Source organism: Barbus barbus (genome assembly GCF_936440315.1).
Source record: "Barbus barbus genome assembly, chromosome: 42".
Classification (NCBI taxonomy): domain Eukaryota; kingdom Metazoa; phylum Chordata; class Actinopteri; order Cypriniformes; family Cyprinidae; genus Barbus; species Barbus barbus.
This window is the reverse complement of record NC_136720.1, coordinates 20,197,418-20,221,067: the sequence shown is the minus strand read 5'-3', so window position 1 is coordinate 20,221,067 and position 23,650 is coordinate 20,197,418. Positions and strand designations below refer to the sequence as shown.

The window sequence follows — 23,650 nt, the reverse complement described above, 5'->3', positions numbered from 1 at the left end:
ATTTCATGCAATAAAATGGAAATTAATTATTCAAAAATCATACAATGTGATTTTCTGGATTTTTTTTATATTCTGCCTCTCACAGTTGAGGTGTACCTACGATGAAAATGACAGATCTCTCCATTCTTTGTAAGTGGGAAAACTTGAAAAATCGACAGTGTATCAAATACTTATTTGCCCCACTGTATAGTTTTATGAATGTTATAAAATGAAAAAAAACTTTTTGGTTAAAACTTATTAAAGTAGCCTATCTTGTAAGCGAACGTAATTAAGTTGACTAACCTTTGGAACAGGTTTCTCATTGCGCAGCTCACTAGGTTTTGGAACAGAGCTCGTTTCCACTTGATAAGCCATCTTGGATAAATGGGAGAACAGGGAAAGGAAAGGAAGCCACTTCAGAGTTTTTGGGCAGGGCTGAATTGTGGTATCGTGGCAGAGCCCAGCAATGATGTTTAGCACCAGAGGAAGTCCAGAGACATGAAGATGACCCATTTGGAGGAAGCACTTTGAGAGACATGGAACTGAAGGGGAGGGATTTTCACATTAGCAACAGTCAGTACGAAGTCTTGAAGGTTCACAGCTCTCAGCATGCAAATTGAGAGTCTGAATATGAGGAAACTTTGTCTATTTTTCTAAACAGTCTGGACATGAGTTTTTTTTCTTTGTGAATTATAGGAGAGAGTATTTAAGTTTATTTTCTGCATGTCAGCAGTGGAATTTAAATTGTGGATGTCTTGGCAATACCAGTATGGAAGATTGCGTGTAATTCTTCATATGTAACAGACCAGCCGTACTTGAATTTGAAGATTTTGGTTCGGATTTTGTGTAGAGCAGCTTGTCAGCCATGGAGCTGTGTTGGGATTTGTAAGTTTGTTTATGTAGTACATCGGGAAGTTAACCAGGGCTGGGGTATTTGGGATGGTCTTTCTCAACTCTGATAGCTGACAATAGCAGCCTGTTTCTGAGAAAGTCTCTGTAGTTCTTCCCTGATAGCCTTGATGAGAGAGGCAGAGGATTGGGGGGGTGGAGAACGCTCCTCAGGGGCGATGTACCCTGTGCTCGAGGCTTCCAGGTGACCCTGGGGTGTTGTGGGATCCTGCAGGGACGTCCTGGGCATCTGGAATACTGGTGATGAAGAGTATTCTGGGAATGTCAGTATCTTTGAGAAACAGAGAAGGAGAGAGAAATTCTGAATAAATACCAACAACTCAGGAAAAAAACAAAGATTATGATTGAACAAACATAAATATATATATATATATATATATATATATAAATAAAGCTAGATATTTTACATATTATATTAAATACAAATAATTAATAAATAAAATAAATACCAAAAAAAATAAACTAAATTTACATTTTAAATAAAAATTATAGAATTAAATTTCAATTCATTAAATTTAAATATATTCTGTGAGAATCAGAGAGAGAGATTAAAAAAATACTTAATAAAAGTTCAACAATTCAGGAAAAAAATAATTTGAATTGTTCTTAATTATTAAAAAATAATATACTATAAATAAAATACATTTAAATTAATATAAATAAAATAGTTTTAAATGACTTACATTAATATAAATTATTATTTAAAATTATAAACAATTAAAATATTTTTTAATTAACTTTAAATTAAAAATTAAATAAAATTAAACAAATTAAAGGATGTAATTGCTATCATTACTTGTCCATTCACATTATCGCCATTATACTTTATATGACTGATTTGTTTTCATTACTTTTATTGAAATGCAGTTAAACTGCAAAGCTTTAGTAAGCCAATAGCACAGTTTTGGGATTTTATAACATCCCATATTTTATGATATACTATTATATATATACTATTATTAAGGTGCATGTTTGATTTACAGCCTCTCGGTTGGATCCTGGTCTGGAAATCTCCTCATCTGAGCGGTACTGGGCCCAGCTTGATCCTGAAGGTCCAGATACACTACGGCCAACTCCAGGATACAGTCCAATCCGACTTGACAAGCCCACTTGTGTCAGCTGATGCAACTGTGCACCTACACACACAACACATAGCAATTATCATAGCACTGAAACCAAATGTTCAAATACCAATAAGACCGTTACCTGTGCTGCCCCCTACTGGTCGTGGCCGAGAAGACGATGGCATCTCTTCTCCATACTGCCCCCTGCTGGAGTATCCAGGATCTGACTGCATCTCTGCTGACACCACATAACCAGAGCCATGTGCCTGCCTGTCAAGTTATACAAACAATCTGCTGAGTAAATATTATATCTGAACCTGAATATTTAAGAGTAGACAAAGTGGAATGAGACAGCATATTTGCTTTTCTGTACTCAAACTTATTATTTGTTGGCTTAACAGGAACAGTGTGCTTCATGTTCATGTTTACATGCATTTTTTCAACTTCCTCCTGACTTTTCTCAGTAGTATATTCCATAAAACCTCCCAGAATCCACCTCACCCCTGCAGTAGACCTTGAACCGATGTGGGAGACATTCCTAACTCAGCATACCTCTACAAAGCAGAGGGAAAATAAATTAAATTTCACATTACTTAGATTCAAATTCCATCATTCAAATGTCTACAGTCACTCACCGCAGAGAAAGGACTGTGTACAGGGGCTGCTGGGTAAGAAGAGGAGCCCCACTGTCGTGAAGGACGTGAGGACGGGCTGGAGGGTTGACTGGGGCTGATTCCTCCCACGCCAGTGACCGCCGCAACGCCAGCGAATGTTAGAGGAGCAGGGCTTCCTTGAGAAGAAGGTGAGACCAGAGCAAATGCGTCATCCAATAAGGAGTGCATCTGTTGCCGGGCTTCTTCTATGGTTGGCTGAGGAGGAACGTAGCTGGGTGGGGCAGGGGCGGGGCCTGACGGTGGCGATCCAGGGTCTAAAAACACCTCATCAGTAGGAGAAGGGCTGCCCGCATCTGGGAACTGATCTGCATCAGACTACAGGAAGAGGAGTAGTGAGTTTATTTGTCTTAGTTGAGTGAAAGCATGTGCATGTGTGTGTCCTACCACATAGGCGACATTGTTGACCCCGGGGTACTTCCTGTATGTGGCATCTCCATCGGTAATCAGGCGATCTTTGTCTCTCAGACTTCCGCTTCCACTCAAATTCTGTCTTTGTCTGTGTCTGGGTGAGCGTCTTCCTTTGGAACTGCAATTCACAAACAAATTGCATTCATTTTCCCAGACAGCAAACTTTAGATGTGTTGCAGATGGTACAAGTGAGATTTATTATCCTGACCTTTTACGTGGCTCTCCGCACGATGAATGTGTGTGTTCTTCAGGATGCAGGATCTTATGTATCTGTTCCTGAGCTTGTTGATACACTCGCTGTTGTTCAGAGCTGTCGTTGAACACTGCCATAATGTCCTCCATGGAGGGGAACTCGTAGTGGCCCTTTCTCTTGGCCCGCAGGCGGATCTTATTGCGATGGTGTTCGATCTCGGATTTATGCCTCAAGGCCACTTGGATCTGTGTCAGAATGGGTTACGAATGTTTTCTTATAGATGACATTTTTGCTGAATATTCTGTTTCTCTCGGGAATATGTTAATTTATGGAAGTTAACCCTCTGGTACATGAATTATTAAATCAGGAAGTACAAGGAAAAGGAAAGAAAATATGTGCTTAATGTTTAAAATAAATAAAAGTATAACAGGATATACATTTATTTAGATTGTACACATTTTAATAAATAAACATACAAATAATAACAAAATTAATATTTTGTATAATAATATAATTTCATTAATTAATAAATAAATACAAACATTAAGCTTTTCTCTCCCAAAAAAGAAAGACAATTATAACAATTCAGAAAAAAAACTTCTTATAATATATAAATAAATTATTATAATATATAAATAAATGTATATAGAATATTTATTTTAGGTGTATGTATGTATATATACTCATTCATTCATTTTTTTTTTTAAGTTATTTTTCTCCTTTACTTCCCCAAAATGATGTATTTTGATAGAGCAACAAAAAATAGTAGCAAAAACAGTAGCAAAGCAACAAAAACAAGAGGACAGTGATATAGAATTATGGGTAAGGATGTAACATCACAATCTGAAATGTTAAAAAAGCTTTTACACACCTTTCAAAGTAGTGGACATCATGTTTCAAATGGTTAAAATCATGTGAATGCCACATCTGTGTGTCTAAGGTGTGAGCCTGTCATTTTTACAAATGTGTTTGTGTATACAAAGAGGAGTTTGCTAACCTCACTGTTGACCTTTGCTCCGTCAGGCATCTTGTCTGTCAGGTTGGGACTCAGGGCCTGGTTATGTGGATGTGAGGGAGGGCTTGGCATGGGCTGCATGGCGATGAGCTGTATCTTATTGGAGACTCTGCGCGTTCCATCTGACGAACCTCGAGAGAGGCGGTCCACATGCTCAAATATGGACGATGAGGACAACTGCTCATCCACACCACTTCCAGGTTGAGCACCTGAAGATCAAGGCCAGATGTAATGGTCAAGGTCATGAATTTGTAACTAACAATATATGAATGCAACATCAATGGGTAAAGACACTTACCAAGTTTGTTTTTTGCTGATGAACCAATGGAATAAGAGGAAGAGAGAAAGAGATTAAAAATATATATATAATAATAATTTATTACTATTTTAATAATAATAATAATTTTAATTTACAATAATAATTATACATTTAAAACATTTTCACTATACAACTAATCATAAAGCAACTTTATATTATACCTTTAATTATTAATAGTTAATATATAGTATAATAATATAGTGAATTAATATACAGTATAACATATACTACAATCAGTGTGTTTTTGTCGTATCATACAATGCTTGCTCTTGCGATGTTGGGGTTTGCTGTCACTTGGTGTCACAGCAGGTCTGGTGCTTTCTTCTGCTGATTCTCTACCGCTGGATGCTTCACTTCCTAATGAATCTCCATCAGATGGAGACAACCTGAAAAAAAAGAGTAAATAGCAGTATTTTAAAAATGAAACAAAAATAAACAAATGATTAATAATTTGAATAAAAAACACAACTGAAATAAAAATAAACTAAATAGCAGAAATTAATAAAAATGGTTACAGTTAAGCTGAAAATATAAAAATAAATGCAACATAAACTACAATAGTATATAAATAATACTAAAATTACACTGATAGCAACAGAACCTGCTCACACACAATCCAAAGGACATGATCACAGACAGTTTCTTACCTGCCTCTTCTCCGTGCTGAACGGGATGCTTTTGTAGATGAGCTCTTTGATTTAGGAGTGTTCAATTCTCTGCCCTCTGAGGGTGTGGCCTCTTTAACAGGTGGCGGTAAAGGGGCAGGTTCTTGGATTACCATGATGTCATCCTTACTATGCTGCCCCAGGTGTAGTTTAGCAAAATCAAAGCCTTTAACACTGGGAGGCTGCAACTAAAATGACAAACACATGAATGGACAGTAAGTATGATACAACATACAGCCCATTTTTCCCTAAAAGCCCTCGACATGGGTGAGTAAAAATGAGCACTGTCACTTAACATGGAGTGTCTATGAGTGGGCAACACTTACACACACACAAACACACACACACACACACTCAGTGACCCTGACCTTCTGTCTCTGCTGGATGGTGCTCATGGCGTCTGGCTGAAACTCCAGCTTTTCAGAGCGGCACAGTTTCCAGTAGAGGATGATAATGATGAGGATGACCACAAGAACTGGGACCACAACTCCTACAATCAGCCACACGTTACTGGGCTGAGTCTCAGAGGGTGGCAGGGGCAGCTTCTCCACCGCTGAAACAGAGTATCGTGATATTTGGCACAAAAAAATCATAAAACAGTCTAAAAACAAATTTTTTAAGGCTGTGACACATCAAGTCAGTCAAAGTCATAGTTGTTGAATGTCTGTAAACCCAGTTTTTGCAGTGTGTTCTGCACCGTTGGCACTAGTCGGACACAGTCGGTGGCTTTTTGAGTGATTAAGCATGTTGAATTGGCTTTGGGCAAAGATCACTCTGATCAGCTTAGTGAACCAGTGCATGAGAAGAAAGACTAAAGTTCTGATGCAAGTAAATGACAAGTCACAAAGTCATAAGGAAAGCTCTTCTACTTTTACATCTACATCTTACCTGAGGATTCCAATACGTGAGTATTTTATAAAGACGTCTGGAATGATGATAGTGAAGACCAACTGATCAACATGATTCATATTCAAAATGGAAAACAAATATGTTCTGAGGATGTTTTGATAACGTTATTATTAAGTTCTGAAAACGTTATTTCTAAATGTCCAGAAGGTTATGTGTTAGGGTTAGCATTCCATTTCATCATTCTGCAAACATTATGTGAATGTTACGTTTAAAAGTTCTCTTAATGTTATACTAACGTTCCCACTAAGTTCTTAATGATTTAAAAACTTTTTTCTTTGTTTTGCGTTAACATTAAGAAAACATTCAATTTGATCATTTTGCAAACGTTAAGAAAATGTTAGTTTGGAATGTTCTCTGAACATTGGGAAACAGTAGCTAGTAGCTACATTTATTATAATTTTTTTAACATTTAAAAAATGTTAGCCAAATGTCAAATTTCAGGAAAAAACGTTCCATGATCGATATATAAATAACATTTTAGTGCAAACATTTAGAGAATTATTAAAGACCGAATAACTTTGTTTGTTCATTACTTTGCGAGAACCATGTCAGAACGTTAACCAAAGTTCTGAGAACGTTCCCTGTTAGCTGGGGTTATACGATGAATATAGACTTCCTCTCAAGCAGGTACAGAACACACATTCTAATTGTCCATTGGCTGTAGTCTTTGTGGTGTGTTCAAGCGCAAATTGTTGGCAGGTGAAGGTGACACAAGGCAACAAAACAGTAGCCGCTAGTTCTTTGATGCCGATTTAGTTTGTCACAGCCTTTAGTTGATACAACTTTGACTCACGTGTGGCTAGAACTCCATGTACTCTGTAGCCCAGTACGATGGCGGCTCTCTGCAGGTTCAGTCTGTTGAGCATGGCTGCAGTGGCCTGAGCTGGCAGCCTCTCTCCTGACCCTGCTTCCAAAAAATACACCAGCTCCATCGGGTAGTCCGGGCCATCCAGACGGGACGTTCGCACGATCTGAGGCACACCAGAGTTCATACTTATGTGATGTGTGGGAAAGACAAACAAACTGTTTACACAAATGTATTTGAATGTACCTGTACACTGTTGTTGCCAACACTAGTAGCTCTTCTCCATCGTCGACTGCTAACCCCAATCCCAAGTCCCTCTCCAACCAGCAGTGCTAATCGCCTCTCCATTTTGGCCTGGAAGGTCCTCTCATTCACACGCTGATCCAAGACACCCAATAACACTAGAACAAATGCACAAATCCACAAAAAAAAGTAGCATCAGAAACATGCATGAAGTACTAAATTGTGTGCCATTACTGGAGTTATTTACAATGTCAGCGGCAAAGAGGCTTTACAAGTGTTGTGTTTTGGGATGCACTAATGAACATAGGAGTCGCCATAATCTCCTCCCATCTAAGCCGCTGAGGACACTGTGGTTAAATTTCATTTTCGAAGGAACTATCCCGGAAAAAATCGGTAACGTCCCCTATATGTTTAGCAATTAATACCAACGCTTTGTGCGCAAACATCAGCTGCAAAGTAAGTATAACGCGTTTGTTTTCCAAATTGCCTTTCTGAAAGAGCTGCTTGGCACTCTGTAAGGCTTATTGCTAAAGCTATCATTGTCTCTGTGTGTTTTCGCTGATGCTGCCTTCAAGTGCTATCAGAATGATCGTAAACAGGAATGTGGTAGTTAAAAGTTGCGTATGAAAGCAATGTGAGTCGATCGCTTGAAGTTGTCAAGCTCATAATCAGAAGCGGAACTTATAAAGTTTGTGATCGCATGAGACCAGTTATGTTGTTATTTTTATCCCGCCGTGCTCCCTGTCTGTGTAATTCAGAAACGTGAATTTATTATGCTCAGTATCATCAGATGACTAACTTTGAAACCGAGCAGTTTTCTGTTAAGATAACAGGCTTGTATTAATAGTGGAATGTTTATTTGCAAAGGCTAGCACTGCTAATGCGGAGCTTGAGCTCTTGAAGCTCCTCCCTCTTCTCTGGGAGCAACGGCTTACTCGCATTTAAAGCAACACACTCAAATCAGCGCGTTTTGGCTCACACCCTAAAAGTGGCAATTTTAACAAGCTGTAAAAATGTATCTGTGGGGTACATACAGTATACGCTCTGGGGACATCAGAGACTTATTTTACATCTTGTAAAAAGGGGCATAATAGGTCCTTTAATCCCCTTTAAAAAACATCAAAATACACCAAAAAGTGTTAATCTAGATATTTTATTGTAAGTAAATATTCATAATATATTGTATTATGCATTGCTAAAATTTTTCAAATATAGTTCTATAGCAACTATATTCAATAACTATAGTTATTATGTCTGACCTCCACAGAATCACCAGCATACCAGCGACAGTGTTAGCATCCATAATGTACTTTTAACCAACAATGTAGACATAAATTAATCTCAAAATCAGTTTATTTGGAATTTCTAACACACCCACATACCTGTTTTCACCCAGGATGTGCGTAACAGGTGGGACACATTAAGTTCAGGATAATGAAAAGCTGGAAGACAAGAATTGAGATAAAAAGAGAGATAAATGAATAAAATTTACGAGAAATTGAGACAAAGAGCATGTGTGTGTATTTGTGACTCACGTTCAGCGATCTGCAGGGTAGGAAAACCAAGGTAGAAGCTGAACTCTACTGTGCTGAGCTGCCTCATGTGGACACTCACATCTGATCCCGTTAGGAAGCCTTGAGAATCACGCACAGCAAAAGTGATGTCCACCGGTGCCTTCTGCTGCCGCTGACCCTTAGGAAGGCTACTAGTGATATTCACAATCTAGACAAGCAATCATACAGCATTATCATACTATTTACTGTAACTGTATGTAATACACAGAATTATTGTTAACAAGCTTTTCATGGAAAAACAGTGACATGTAAAGTGTGCAAAAATTGTGCTTTATTTTAAATTATTTACGTACATGAACTGTGAAATTTCCATTTTCTTGTGAGCGTTTGCGTGCTTCCGCGTACGCCATGAGTAAACCCTTCTCTACACGCTCACTGAAGCTACACAGACGCACATCCACATGACTCGGTACAAACTGTAACACTGCAAGGCAAATTAACTAATGTCACAATCCTTCTTAAAATATAGATATAATATTTATTATATATGATATTACATATTTAAATAAAACGAATATTATTTATTTTATAATTATTGCCAGGTTTTAGAGTTTGGCATACGTCAGCATGCCATTCACTGGTTATACTGTGTCTCTCTCACCTGTGTGGACCTGATGTTTGTAATCAGGCACTGCATATATAGTTGTGACGGACAGAATGGAAGAAGAGGAAGTGCTGTGCACTGATTGGCGGAGAGCATTAATGACAGAGATAGCAGTGTACACCAGTGGACCGGAAACTGCCCGGAAGATTAAATTGGGCGGGGCTTTGAGGACCTGGATAGATAGCACAGATAGATATCAGTGATGCTACAAATAAATAGCTGATGTGTGGCCTGTGATCTGACACACTCACCTGGAGCTCCACTGAACGGTTGAACTCTCGTCGAAGGATCTCGCGCACATGAGCTTTGGCAAACGCAACCGATGACCCACTAGGCATGCCTGCAAGAGTCAGACAAGAAGATGATAAGAGATTATAACAAATTTATGTAATTAAAATTTATAAAAAAAATAAAATAAATAAATATATAATAAAATAATGAATTAATAATAATGACAAAGTACAGTTAAATAAATTTTTTTTTTTTTTTTTACTTTCTAAAGAATTTAGCCATCACAACATTAAATTTTGTAAGTGTTAAATTATTAGTGTTTTTTTTTTATATTACCTAAATGTTAAACTAGAGAAAATTTATGTGTGCAATAATGATAGATAGAAAGAAAGAAAGAAAGAAAGAAAGAAAGAAAGAAAGAAAGAAAGAAAGAAATTACAATTTAATTGTTTTAAAATCTACAGGAGAATTTAACCATCACAATGGTAAAGATGACATTTAACACTGTTAAATATAAATCATTAAAAAATTGAATCGTTATTAGTGGTTTTAAAAAATGAACTGTATGTAAAAATAAAGAAAATTAATATGCACAATAGTAATAATAACATGAATTAACTAAATTTAAAAATAAAACAAAAATTAATGTGCACAATAATAATAATAATAAATAAAATACCTCTAATATCGGCTAATAACCAATATGATACTGATATATTGTTTAAATTGTACACTTACCCACTCTGACTAGGTACATGTCCGGTTTGGTGATATTGCAGACGTACTGTCGGGGTGCGATGGACAGAGGAATTCTGGGGGTTGTAGGTGGTGGGCTTCTGGTGGAGAGGCTGGTGGTGCTCATGGTAGTCGTGGTTGTAGTTGTAGTTGTAGTTCTGGTGGTGGTTTTGATGGTGGTCATACGGGGTTTGGTAGCAGGGGGCTTCAGTGTGACGGCTTGTATTACTGGACCCTCTGAGGTACCGGGTGGAGACAGGGAGGTTGGCACTGGTGGTCGGTTTTTGCCTACATGGGACGTGGGTATGGAAGGAACACCCTTATCTGGGCCTACAGGAGGTCGTTGGGTCTCGGTGGTTGATGGAATGGGAGGCTTTGTAGGTTTTTGGGGTGGAGTTGGGGTTACTAATGGAATAGGTTGAGGAGTCATCCGGTCAACTTTGTCTGGGATTTTTCCCAAAGTTGCAGTGGGAGTGTGGGTGGGTCCCACAGTGTGCGTGGGGGTAATATGAGGGTGCGTCTTATTCCTCACATTACTAGCATTCTCTTTGGCTTGCAACGTGTTGTAGTATTCCAAACTGTTCATATCAGGAAGCAGCATTTCAGTCGGCTCAATGGGAAAAAGCTCTGACCAATCGAAATCCAAATCATCGTCCATATCGCTCGCATGGGCGGTGTCAGAAGCCAATGGGAGGCGGGGATCGGTAGGATGGGCCGTCCTTAAGTTAGTCCCATATTTTACAGTCACGCTGGGCTGGAGGTCTCTGGACGAGAGGGGCAGGACAGGGCGAGAGGGGAAAGCGGTGTTGTAGCTGACCATGGCGTCATCGTCCGTATCATACGGATTGTATCCATGCGTAGGAAGGGTGGTGACAAGAGAAAACTCCTCCCCTTCCGATCCCATGAAAGTAAGAGTTTCAAGGTAGTCTCCGGAACCCCAGTCCACCTCCGCGGAGTGGACGGGATACTGGTCTTCGGGTGGCACCAGGGTTGGGGGGGCTGGTGTGGGCGGTCTGTCGTCACGGATAGGAGGCATCTGGCTGGGTGTTAGAAGGTCTGGGGGCCGTAACAGCAGGTGGATGCCCTGGGCCCCGTCGCCTAAGTTTCCTGACCCTTCAGAACCAAGGGACGGGGTGGGATCTATGCTGGAGGCACTGTCATGGCGTCCAGGGGACGAGGGATGTTTGGCACCTGGAGGCGTATGAGCTGGACGCCTGGTTCTTTCAGATCGATGAGGAGATGATGACAATGACAATGAAGATAAGGCAGGAGGTGAACGTGTTCTTGTTGGAGGCTGATTGAGGCTCCTTCTGGACATGTTGGATGGGAGCTCCACTTAGGAATGGAAGAAAAGAAAAGAAAAGCTTGACTGTGCTGCAATCTAAATCTACATGATATCAATAGGTTCCCTGAGGAAAAACATGACTTACAGCTCTATTTAGAATAATGCAAAAAGAAAAAAAAAGAAAAATAGAAGAAAAACAATAAATAAAACAAAATATATATAATAATAAAATCAAAATATTTATTTTACTATGCTTAAACTATACTACTACTATAATTATTATTATTATAAAAATATAAATATATGTATAAAAAAAAAACACCTTTAGAATATTTCATCATATTTAAGCAAATAATGTGATGTTGGCCTCAAGAAGCTTACTTTTTATATTATATTATGAGGTTGAAATAATATGAATTTTTAGGTTGAAGGTTAATAACGTTGAATATATCATACAAATATACTATATGAACAAACTGAGTTATTCCTAACAAACAGTAACAACTGGGGAAGTCGTGGGGAAGTTGTGCCCTAATGGTTAGAGAGTCGGATTTGTAGTCCAAAGGTTAAAGTGACATACATTCTGCCAAGTATGGTGACCCATACTCGGAATTCGTGCTCTGCATTTAACCCATCCAACGTGCACACACACAGCAGTGAACACACACACACCGTGAACACACACCCGGAACAGTGGGCAGCCATTTACTGTATGCTGCGGCGCCCGGGGAGCAGTTGGAGGTTCGGTGCCTTGCTCAAGGGCACCTCAGTCGTGGTATTGAGGGTTGCGAGTCTCGGGCTGGCAGGAATTGTAGGTGGGGGGAGTGAATGTAATGTTTTTAAAAAAATTAAAAAATAAATAAATACTGATAGATTTTTTTCTAGTGATTAAAGAGATGTTTAAAAGTCTCTCTCTCTCTCACCCACCTCCTCACCCTCACACTCAACACACACTCACCCATCCCCCCACATCTACAGAGCCAGAATGACATAAGATGTCTGATAGTTTTAAAATTTTCTGCTATCCATAGTGTATTGTATATTCATGAAATTAATCATATTTCCTCAGAATGACTTGTTCTATGAATGTAATTTTTTTTAAGTGTTTGGAAGCTGCACTTTAAAGATACAATGAAATTACTGCTTTCTTTTTTTACTGTTACTTTAATAAATCACCATTGCCACACTGTTCAAGATATCCTAAATCCGTACGCAATTTAACATCTTCAGTATATTGGCATTATGTTGACAAAGTTTGGTGTGAAATACTTGTTTTTTCTTGGAGGAGTATGAATTCATTTACAGCCTGATTTTTCCAAGAATTTACATTAAAAAAAACATAGCCGGCTTCCTGTTGGTCGTAGCTAATGAGTGTAAATTGGAAAGTTGTCCGCCTTCATGAGAACAATGTATGTACCAAGTTTGGTGACTGTAGCTAAAACTAACCCCCCAATTTTTGTCAAAAGGTGTTTTGTCTACAGAGTACCTCCTCCATGCCCTTTTATGAGCTTTTGCCAGTGTCTATCTATCATTAATACTGATATGTGTGTTGAGTTTCATGAAAATCTAAGCATGTTATCTGCCTTAAAATCACTGGAAAGGTATATTCAAGTTTGACACGTTGCCATGGCAACAATATTTTAGATATCAATATCCCCCCAACAGTTTTACATCAGCCGTGTTTTGTCATTATTCTGATGAAGTTTGAAGCAAATCGAGTAAAAATAAGATGCTGAATTCAAGAAAATGACACACTTCCTGCTGCCAGTTGGTGGCCTATAACTTTGACTCCTAATAGTCACATCTACGCGATCGGCATCATACAACGAACAAACCACTGAAGTTTGATCAAAATCAGACAATGTATGTGGATGTTATTAGGCATTTCCTGTTTCTCATTTCTCGCCATAACTTCATCGCCTCGCCACGGGCAAACCGTTCAAGATATCAAAAATCCCTTCGCAATTACGCATCCATGTCTTGAGTTCATGTTCACCGAGTTTGGTGGCAATTGTTTGGAAATCCTCAGAGGAGTATATCAAATTCCAGAGCATGCGCTTTTTAAACAGCCCTGAATAACCGACTTCCTGTTGGGGCGGAGCCTATAGTGTGAAAGTTGTTCGGCTCAATGAGATCTATGTGTGTACCAAGTTTCATATGAATACATGCAAGTATGTGTGAGCTATACATCAAGTTTTCTGACTGTGTTCCAGGGGGCGCTGTAGAGCACCTGTGCCACGCCCGGGTCCCAGCCTCTGCGGCGTCCTAATGGGAGCAGATTCAAACGTGTGTGCCAATTTTCAAGAGTTTTTGAGCACGTTAAGGCACCCCAAAACCCCCGAATAGTCTAAATAATAAAAAAGAAATAATAATCCTTAGAAAAACAAGAGGGCCCTGCGCCTTAGTGGCTTGGGCCCTAATGAGCACACACACCGCCCTCTGGTGGTTAGTGTCTATGTAGGTTGCAGATCTGATTCTTGAAAGTGCACAGCACAATAATTTCCATTTTCAGACATAAATGGCACTGTTTCTAAAAAAATCATGATCCTATTATGGTTTTGCATGGACAGATATAACAGCTAAACTAAAACTCATATCATAAGTCTTACTATAACAGTAAATGTGACACTGTTGACTCTTAAAATCACTGTTTTTTATTTCAACGAGCCATATGGTACTGAAGCTGTCTATGAGAGCTGCCCTTTTCTTAATGTGACTGTGATTCATCAGCATTGTGGGCCGCTGAGGGTAGAACAGAGGGTTTGTGGGCAATGAGGCTGATTGAACAGCACACTGTGGGGGAGCAGGGGAGTACAGCGCAGCTGAGGGATATTAGTAGGCCAGTGTGTCATACTAGCTGAGGACACAGAGAGAAAGAGGAAGTCAACATCACTGTACAGTAGCAAATATGGACTTTTACTTCTAGACAGACATCCTCCATCACTATAAACTGAGGTCGAACAGCTTCAAACTTCATGGTACCAGACAGCGCTAGACATACACGTGCCCTGTCATGTTTGCTCAGGCCAGATATCAAGTTGTTCATCTTGTTAAAAAACACTTTTCGAAAATAGCAATCCATCTCTTTAGTGAGTCACAATGACACTAACTGCTCGAATAAAATAAATAATTCTGGAGCTGTGTGCCAATCAATAGATATCAAATGTTGTTAGCTAATACACAAGGCTGGGGAGTAACAAAATACATGTAACGGCGTTATGTATTTAAAATACAAAATATGAGTAACTGTATTTCATTAAAATGACATTTTAAATAGGTGGTAATCAAATTACAGTTACATTCGAAAAGTATTTTAGATTACCAAAGTGATTACTTCGAATTTTAATGTAATTTCTTAACTTAATATTTAAGTGAACGGTTTTTAACCAATAAGGCAACCGATTCTCCGTTGAAAAAAAGAAAAAAAAACTGCATGCAGCAGTTCATTCGAGGAGCGTCTCGTTGCAGCCCACAAGATCCAGGGGGCGTGGTTGGATCCAGATCCAACTCCTCCCACCTTACATATACCTAAACCTACCCATCTCCACCCCCTGATCCCTAAACCCACCCCATCTCCACCCCTAAACCTACCAATCTCCACCCCTTAGATGTGGATTCAACCACGCCCCCTGGATCTTGTGGACTGCAGCGAGCCCTACTTGGTTCATTTAGCAACTCGTAGCGAGATGTGCATACGACGACACAATAGAAAGTCATTCGCGTAATGCATTTCTCTCGTGGAAATACAAAGACTATTTTATAATCTAAAAAAGGACATACATCTCAGTGCAGTGCAATGCCTACCTGCAACAAAACTTCTATCAGCATCGAAAGATACAAGCTAATCTTAAAAAGCATCTTGAGGGAAGTTGTTCTTGATCATTGAAAAATTTTATCCAGTAACTCGTTTTTCTATTTTCTCATATTTTGAGTGTTGAATGGTTATCATTACGTTTAATATTTCTAAGAATTTAATTGACAAATGACACGCTGCAGCTTCTATCAATGGCTGTGCCCATAGCACAGCATTGTTGTGGATTATTTATGTAGAATTCAGCACATATACGTCTTCTACAGACACCAATCTCAGATTACAACAATTAATTGAGTAGGCTGGGTATAGAGTTAGATACGTTTTAGGCACCGACCGAATTGCCTCGATACAACCGAGTATAGAAAAACGTCTTGTCGTTCTGTACCAAATTTCGATACCTAAGGGGTTATTCTCATCAACATCAGTAAGGCAATAAACCTGAAGCACTAGGTGTGTTTGACTAGAAGTGACGCAGCGCTGATTGAACAGTGTTTGACATCCACGAGAGCGATTCGAAAGCGTACGGGGCAGTCTGCTCTGTACATTGCACAGTTTCGTTTACTACACACAGACTGAAGCGCACGTGATGCTCGCGGTGATGTCAGCGTCTGCCTCTAAATGAGGACATAAACACAAGAACAACATCCCCAGAATTGCTCTGAGAGTCACTTCATGAGAATTTTACCATTTGATTTGAGTAAAACTAGCTTCATATCATATACACACAGAACTGTAAAGGTATTCACGGCAACCCGTCAACACTGCGGCAGAAATATATTAACATTGTTCAGCAGTGTACTGCTTCTACTAGGCTACTATTAAAACTCTATTTTTTTTTTTAAGTAATGATCACACAACATTTCTTCCATGTTTTAATTTTAATAGTAAAAGTTTGCCAAAATAAATAAATAAAGTTTGATTTTCAGTAATTTAAAAGATAAATGAAATTAATGTTTTATGCCTTCATTTGAAAACCAGATACAGAACACAGAATTTCTGAGGAAAAATAAAACATTTCATAAGGCTATTTTAAGAACACATTTGAATAATCTAAGTAGTTTTTATGCATTCAAATAATTAGACATAGGCTACTACACCAGAATTTAATAACAATATAGTGAAAGAAAATAAAACACCCACTTATGAAAGTGGATAAAGATTTTCAATATCTTGAAGTCTTTAACAGCCTAGAATAAATGAATAGAAATGATGATTCTGTCTGAGCTATGAGTTTTAAAACGAACACGCACTAGTGTAAACTGAAAACTATTTGAGCTTTATTAAAATAATTTGCACTGATTTATTGTGTTGGCTATATTTTGTTCCTTTGTGCAGTGGCTGAGTCTTTGAGTCTGTATAAATGTCAACAAGCTGAAAAAAATAAAACCAAAGTTTTTTGAGATAATGTAATCTTGTTAAAACTGATTTCATCAAATAAAATTGGTATCGAAAAAAGTATCGTTCAGGAACCGGTATCGAACTCAAGGTATCGGTATCGAAAAGTTTTGAACGATACCCAGCCCTACGAAAGAATATGTTGTCACGATACCCCGATGTGTATTTCGTGACTTGATATTTGACATTACTTGCGACCGAAGTTGCTTTGGGAAACGAGCCCTGTCAATTTTGACGCTTCTCCATAGAGAGTATTATAAAGTAATCACTTAAAGTTTGGTCCATTCATTAAACAAATTGGTTGCATAACTTTGAGAACTGTGCCTGTTGTTAGTCATTTGGCTACTTTTATGATATGTTTGGTGTGTTTGGATTCGTTTGGAATGTTTGGAATGCATCATGAAACAGCACGGAATCCCATTTATTGTAATCAAATTGAATTTATATTGATTGGTAGATTTAAATGACATAACATTTTTTTGTTGTTAATTAAAATGCTGTGGAAAACTGATGTAAAAAAAATGCAAAGAAAACAAATCTTATGACTGGAAGAGTTGGAAAACATAAAAACAAGACATCAAGTTAATATGTTCCTTTGTGTTACATAGTTTAAGTAATTCAAAGTATTCTAAAGTATTTAGATTAAGTTACTAAACCTGAGTAATCTAACGAAATACATTACTGATTACTTTTTAAAGCGTGTATTTTGTAATCTGTAGTGAAATACATTTTAAAAGTAACCTTCCCAGCCCTGCTAATACAGTATGCGTTTCCTGTAAGAACACAATTGGGATTGCTCGATGGCCCAATTTATTTCAATCTCAGAAGTATTTATGACACATTTGTATGCTAATTGTTAATTCCAAAGATTGGTACGTAACATACATATGGAAATTGGCTGAAGTTTATAACCTCTGGACCAAAAAACAACAGGCTCCTTGTTACAATGCTATCTGCTTCATCAGGTATCTGGATAATAATTTACACAGTAAAGATTTAAATCAGGAGAATTACTATTTTGACCAGAACTATTAAGTGTTGTGGAAAGATACTTTTAAAAGTCATGCATTACAATATTGGGTTACACCAATAAAAGTAACTCTTTGAGTTATAGCTAATTTTACTGAAAGTTACATACAGTATAACTCAAATAGTTACAACTATTTGAGTTATAGTTACATTTTATTGAAAGTTCATTTTATTACCTTTGTCACGAATCCTGTCCGTGGACTTCCGTCCGCTTGCCACCAGAGGTCGCCCTCCCATTATATTGACTCTCACATTACACAGGACTACATTTCCCATGTTCCATTTCACTGATTACGTTTACACCTGTAGCCAATTACACACACTAAAAAAAAAAGTCTCAAATAACCATTGAACGCAGAGTAGTTCCCTGTCCTAGTTTCTAGTTCTAGTTCTAGTTCTATTCTAAGTCTAGTCACGTAGTGTTGCCTTATTGCCTATTTACTGATCTTCTGCCTGTCTTGGATTTCTCTCTCGTCTTGTTGTTTGGGCTCTGTTACCTCGCCTGGATTATCTGTTGGATTACCCGTTTGCCTTGTCCTATTGGATATTGTTCACCGAAGACTGATCACTTCTGTCCTTGGATTACTCTTTTGTCTCTCCTGTGCCATACCTGTTTGTAAATTTAAAAGTAGTGCGTTACTTTACTAGTTACTTGAAAAAAAGTAATCTGATTTTGTAACTCCCGTCAATTGTAATGCGTTACCCCCAACACTGCCTATATAAAACAGGAGAATAATTATTTTGTCCAGGCCACTAAGCCACTTATTTTAGACCCAATTTCCTGCTAATATTTAATTTATAGTGACCATGGTAAAGGGGAAATTTCAATAAATTTGCTAAGCAACACCTCAACTGGCATATTAATACAAAATATGTATTCATAAGTGCATGTTTATTGTCTTCAAATGCAGCTTTTTGAATGTGGTTCATCCAATCTAGAGATGGGTGATGATGATGAACTAATCGACAAGTTGTCCAACAACCCACTACTCTAACGACTAAAGCCGGTCACACACCGGACGAGAAGCGCAGCACCGCGTCACGCCACATCTTTACATTGTTTTGAATCGTTGCTAGGCGCCGCGGACAGACGCCGATGTGCATACACTCATAGAAATTAGAATTTTTTGAAATTTAAAGATGTGGCACGACGCGGCGCTTCTTGTCCCATGTGCGACGGCCTTAACAGTGAGGCTGACTAGTTTATGTAGATTTATCCTAAATATTTAATAATTTTAGCAGAACCTCACACCTCGAAACACTACGTCATTTCTGATACTATTATTTTTGAAAATTACAAGTGTAATTTTTTCTTTTTTGTTTAATGAAATGTAGTGTAATGACATGAAATTTCCCTGAAGCTATATATATATATATATATATATATATATATATATATATATATAAAATTATTAAAACCAAAAAGTAAAACCCTTAAAAAATAAGACTAAAATAAAATTTTATTTCAGACAGTTTCTCATTTACATTAATTTACTCATTTATTCAATTACGAAATTACTAAAACTTTAAAATAAATGGAAAAATGGAAAACAAAAAAGAATCCAAAATACTAATAAATCTATAGCATCTCAATGACACTAAAATAACATTATAGATAGTGTTTGTGTCAGTTTCTTAATTTCACCATCATTAGTAAGCAAATATACAAACTTTTGAACTTCAGTAAAAATCTGCACTTAGTTGAAGAAATTGGTCTATATTGACTTTCATTATATGGACCAAAAAAATGTCCTTTTGTAGAAGAAAGAAAGTCTTACCGGTTTGGAACGACACAAGGGTGAGTGAATGATGACAGAATTAAAATTTTTGTTTGGATAAATTGTCCCATTTAAATCTGGTCATGTACATTATCCTATCTATGAAAACTCTAATGTATGTATGTGAAACCTCGAGACGAGCCACTCTGGGGAACGACATACGAAATAACTTCAGTAATTAACTTCAGACTCCGTTAACTGTCAGAGCATCCCGACGGAGAACACAACTTCACACAGGGGGAAAGCGAGACCCTGTCACACACACACACACACACACACACTAGTCCTATGAATGGCTCTGTAGCGTGGTCAGGCGAGGTGTTTCCATGGTGATGCGTATGTGTGTGTTGCAGGAGTATGTCACACGCCGACCGCTTCATCAGTATGCTACAGATGCAGCGGAGAGAGCACACAGGCATTTCTCACACCGACAGAATGAGCTCACGCGGGCACGTACACACGTACGCCGATTCCACTGACACAGATTCCCAGGCATAAAGTAGAAAACAGAGGAGAAACTGCGTCTATGAATAGCAGTGCATTATTACAGACCCAAGTCCACTTAGCTTTGATGTTCCTAAATCCAATCATCAATGCCGACCATCAGATACCGCAGAGCCACAGAAAGACAAAGATTGTGTGTGTGAGAGACTCCACTCCTCAACGCAAGATCAATGGCTTTAATGGGGGGCTTGTTGCACCATAGGACACATTTCCATCACAGCTGTGGGCTCGTTGGGGTGTGTGACTCCTAATGAACCCCCATCCTTTCCGACCGAATGTGTGTGTGTGTCTGATGAAGTGGGTGTGCGTTTGAAAGTTGCATCTTCCCTTTCAGAGATCGTTGAGACACTCTCATCCATCTGTCTGGGATGCGCGCGTGTGTGTGTGTGTATGTATGTATCTTACAGTGATGTGTAACCAACGTAAACACGCTCACGGTAATCAGCCTGCTGTCTCCAGTTACTGAGTGACTATCTTAAAAATAAAGCTTCCAAAAGGGAGCTTTCTGTTTTAGAAGAACCATTTTGGGTTCTTAAAAGAACTTTTCAGTGAACGGTTCTTAAAAGAAGCATTTTTCCTTTTTGTAAAGAACATTTTAAAGCAGGGTTTCCAAAACAGGGGTTTGTAAGTTGATTAAAAGCTAAATGTAACATTGGTTTTGCTTTGTTTCACAGAACTAATCGTTGCCTGGGTTGCGTACTTATGTGTGGGGCGGAGCTATCAAAATAGGGGCAAGACCCTTTTGGGGTAGGGGCATGTTTATTTTGATGATTTCAAATATCAACATTGGCTACCAGAAATCACTTACCCCACCTTTAACATGAGTCTAAAAATGATTGGCTTAATGGCTTAGACACTGTCTCTAACAGGTCTGGTCATAATAAAAATTAAAATAAATATATTAAAATAAATAAATGGGCTGTGTGATTATTAACTTATTGCAATATTCAAATCAAAGTCTGCAATTTAATTTAATAACATTATATTACAACCGTAATATATTTCTCTCATTTTTTTATAATTAGAGTTTAAATATTATTATTATTATTACTACTACAACTAATTATTATTATTATTGACATTATTATTGAGAACAGTGAACACATGAATGTGTTGTTAAATTATTTAAATAGTAACTATTCACTAATTATCAAAATTTTGTGATTTTATGGAAATGTTTTTGATTACAACAAGAAAAAAATCTGCCTATGGCATAAGAAAAATAAAATTGCTTTCCTTTGAATTAAGTTTCTTTTTTTTACCCATTGGCAGATATTTTAGTTATTTAAACTCACTTAATTTAGAAAACAAGACTTATTAACTGCCATTTAGCTTCTTAAATAATATCTATATATCTATATCTATCTATATATATATATATATATATATTTTTTTTTAATGTGTTTTTTATTGATCAAAAACACAGAAAAAACCTGTTATTTTGTGAAATATTATTGCAATTTAAAATAACAGTTTTCTATTCACATGATCACATTATGGGGGGGGTGGCCTGTGATATTTTTTTTAGGATTCTCTGATTAATAAAAAGTTAAAAAGAACAGCATTTATTTAAAAAAGAATAACAATATACAATGCAATTCAAAAGTTTGTCGTCAGTACTTTTTTTTATTTTTTATTAATATTTCTATTCAGGAGGGATGTGTTAAATGGATAAAAAGTCATAGTAAAGACTTATATTGTTAGAAAAGATTTCTATTTTGAACAAATGCTGCTCTTTTTAACTTGGTATTCATCAAAGAATCAAAGAAAAAAGTATCACAGGATCCAAAAAACAATGTTAAGCAGCACAACAGTTTCAACACTCATAATAAATAATAAATCAGCATATTAGAATGATTTCTGAAGGATCATGTGACACTGAAGACTGGAGTAATGATGCTGAAAATTCAGCGCTGTGTCATAGAAACAAATTCTATTTTAAAGTATATTAAAATAGGAAACCAATATTAGAAATTGCGATAAGATTTCACAATATTACTGTATTTTCTGTATTTGTGATCAAATAAATACAGCCTTGATGAGCAGAAGAGACTAAAAAACATTAAAAATCTTACTGATGAGTGGCAGTGTATAATATCATTGTGGAAACAGCTGATTTAAAGAACCCTTTTTCTTTTTAAAGAACATTTTATGCAATGGAAAGGTTCTGTGGATGTTAAAGGTCCTTTATTGGTGCCAAGCAAGAAATAAACTGACCATTTCTAATCTGTATTATCAGCGTGTCACTTCAAGGTAATTTCATTTTAAGAATTCACTCTGTGGGTAGAAATGTGCTTTCTTCAATGTAGAATCTGTCTCACACACATCTCAATACAATTCACTGTGAATCCCATTCATTCTTCACCTCTAACTGCAACACACGTCATTCACACAAAGAGAGAATCACTCAAACATACGCCCACCGTTCCTCTGACGTTCACATCATCTGTGATGAAAAAGACTCGCTTTTTATGATACTGACTCACATAGGTCCATAGAAACTAAATGAAATGTGACGGAAGTGACACAAAAGCAAAAGTACCAGCCTCAAGACAAACTTTTAGTGCACTCTGTGATAAGATACCTGCAATGGGTGTGCCAGACATCGCCATGAAGCCCACCAACATCGCAGCGGCGAGCAGAAGCACGCAACATCCGAGCAGTCGCCGCGAGCTCCTCAGGACCATCCTTGAACTGGAGCTCTCCATTTTTGCACGTTTCTTATTCAAGACAGGCCATCTGACCCTGATAAAATGTCCCCTGGATAGCCACAGGTCTTCCCGCTTGGTACCCTTCCTTTTCTATACGTTGCTGTGAGAAGAAGACACCGATAATCTGTTAGAGAGTGAAGCTGAATTTCACATTGCATAGTTCAGAGCTTTATGAAGGATGAATTGAAAGCATCACCATAATCATATATATATATATATATAGGTTTTTCGGTTCCATTATTGGCATTTATCAGTCTGATATACTGTGTATATATTATCTTGGGTAATATGTTGTATATACTGTTTATTTTATATGTTGCAGTCTTCCTACAGACAAGAAGAATCAAGAGCAAATGGCTGAAGATGTTTCTCTAAACGTTAAGAGTCAAAAGTTTAAGAAAAGATCTCAGAAATGCCTCAAACCGTGTCCAATTGATCAAGATCCCAAAGTCTGCAATCAAAGGTCGGTGATTTCAAATTGAACTTGAACTTTTTAAAATAATATATTTTTTAAATCTTCCAATGTCAAATGAATTACTTTTTTTCATAATTATGCAAATAATTTTGTTTAAATGTGTATTTTAGCTCTATCAAATGTTTTATTGCTATCTAAACTCACATCACAAATATCATTAAAAGCTACATTTTGTGAAACAAGACCAGCTTTAGCTATCTATGTATCTGTCTGTCTATCTTAAAAAAAATAGGTAGATACAGTTTTCAATCAGAAATTGCTAGTAAATTTCACAAATATTTAATAATAAATTCATCAAGTGAAAATCTATCTATCTATCTATCTATCTATCT

The 23,650-nt window shown here is 37.4% G+C and overlaps 1 protein-coding gene across 1 annotated transcript; it reads right to left on the bottom strand.

Moving 5' to 3' along the window:
• Nucleotides 1-928: 928 nt before the first annotated feature.
• Nucleotides 929-22,840, bottom strand: LOC306861300 (UPF0606 protein KIAA1549-like; the record flags this gene model as incomplete). Its single annotated transcript, XM_079403500.1, has 21 exons — nucleotides 929-1,159; nucleotides 1,870-2,024; nucleotides 2,095-2,222; nucleotides 2,454-2,506; nucleotides 2,588-2,941; nucleotides 3,011-3,152; nucleotides 3,243-3,472; nucleotides 4,225-4,451; nucleotides 4,541-4,555; nucleotides 4,820-4,947; nucleotides 5,209-5,414; nucleotides 5,595-5,779; nucleotides 6,929-7,106; nucleotides 7,187-7,341; nucleotides 8,566-8,625; nucleotides 8,719-8,905; nucleotides 9,051-9,181; nucleotides 9,359-9,533; nucleotides 9,613-9,701; nucleotides 10,331-11,662; nucleotides 22,717-22,840. The coding sequence occupies 21 exons, from the start codon at nucleotides 22,838-22,840 to the stop codon at nucleotides 929-931; spliced, it is 4,485 nt and encodes a 1,494-aa protein (XP_079259626.1).
• Nucleotides 22,841-23,650: the final 810 nt, after the last annotated feature.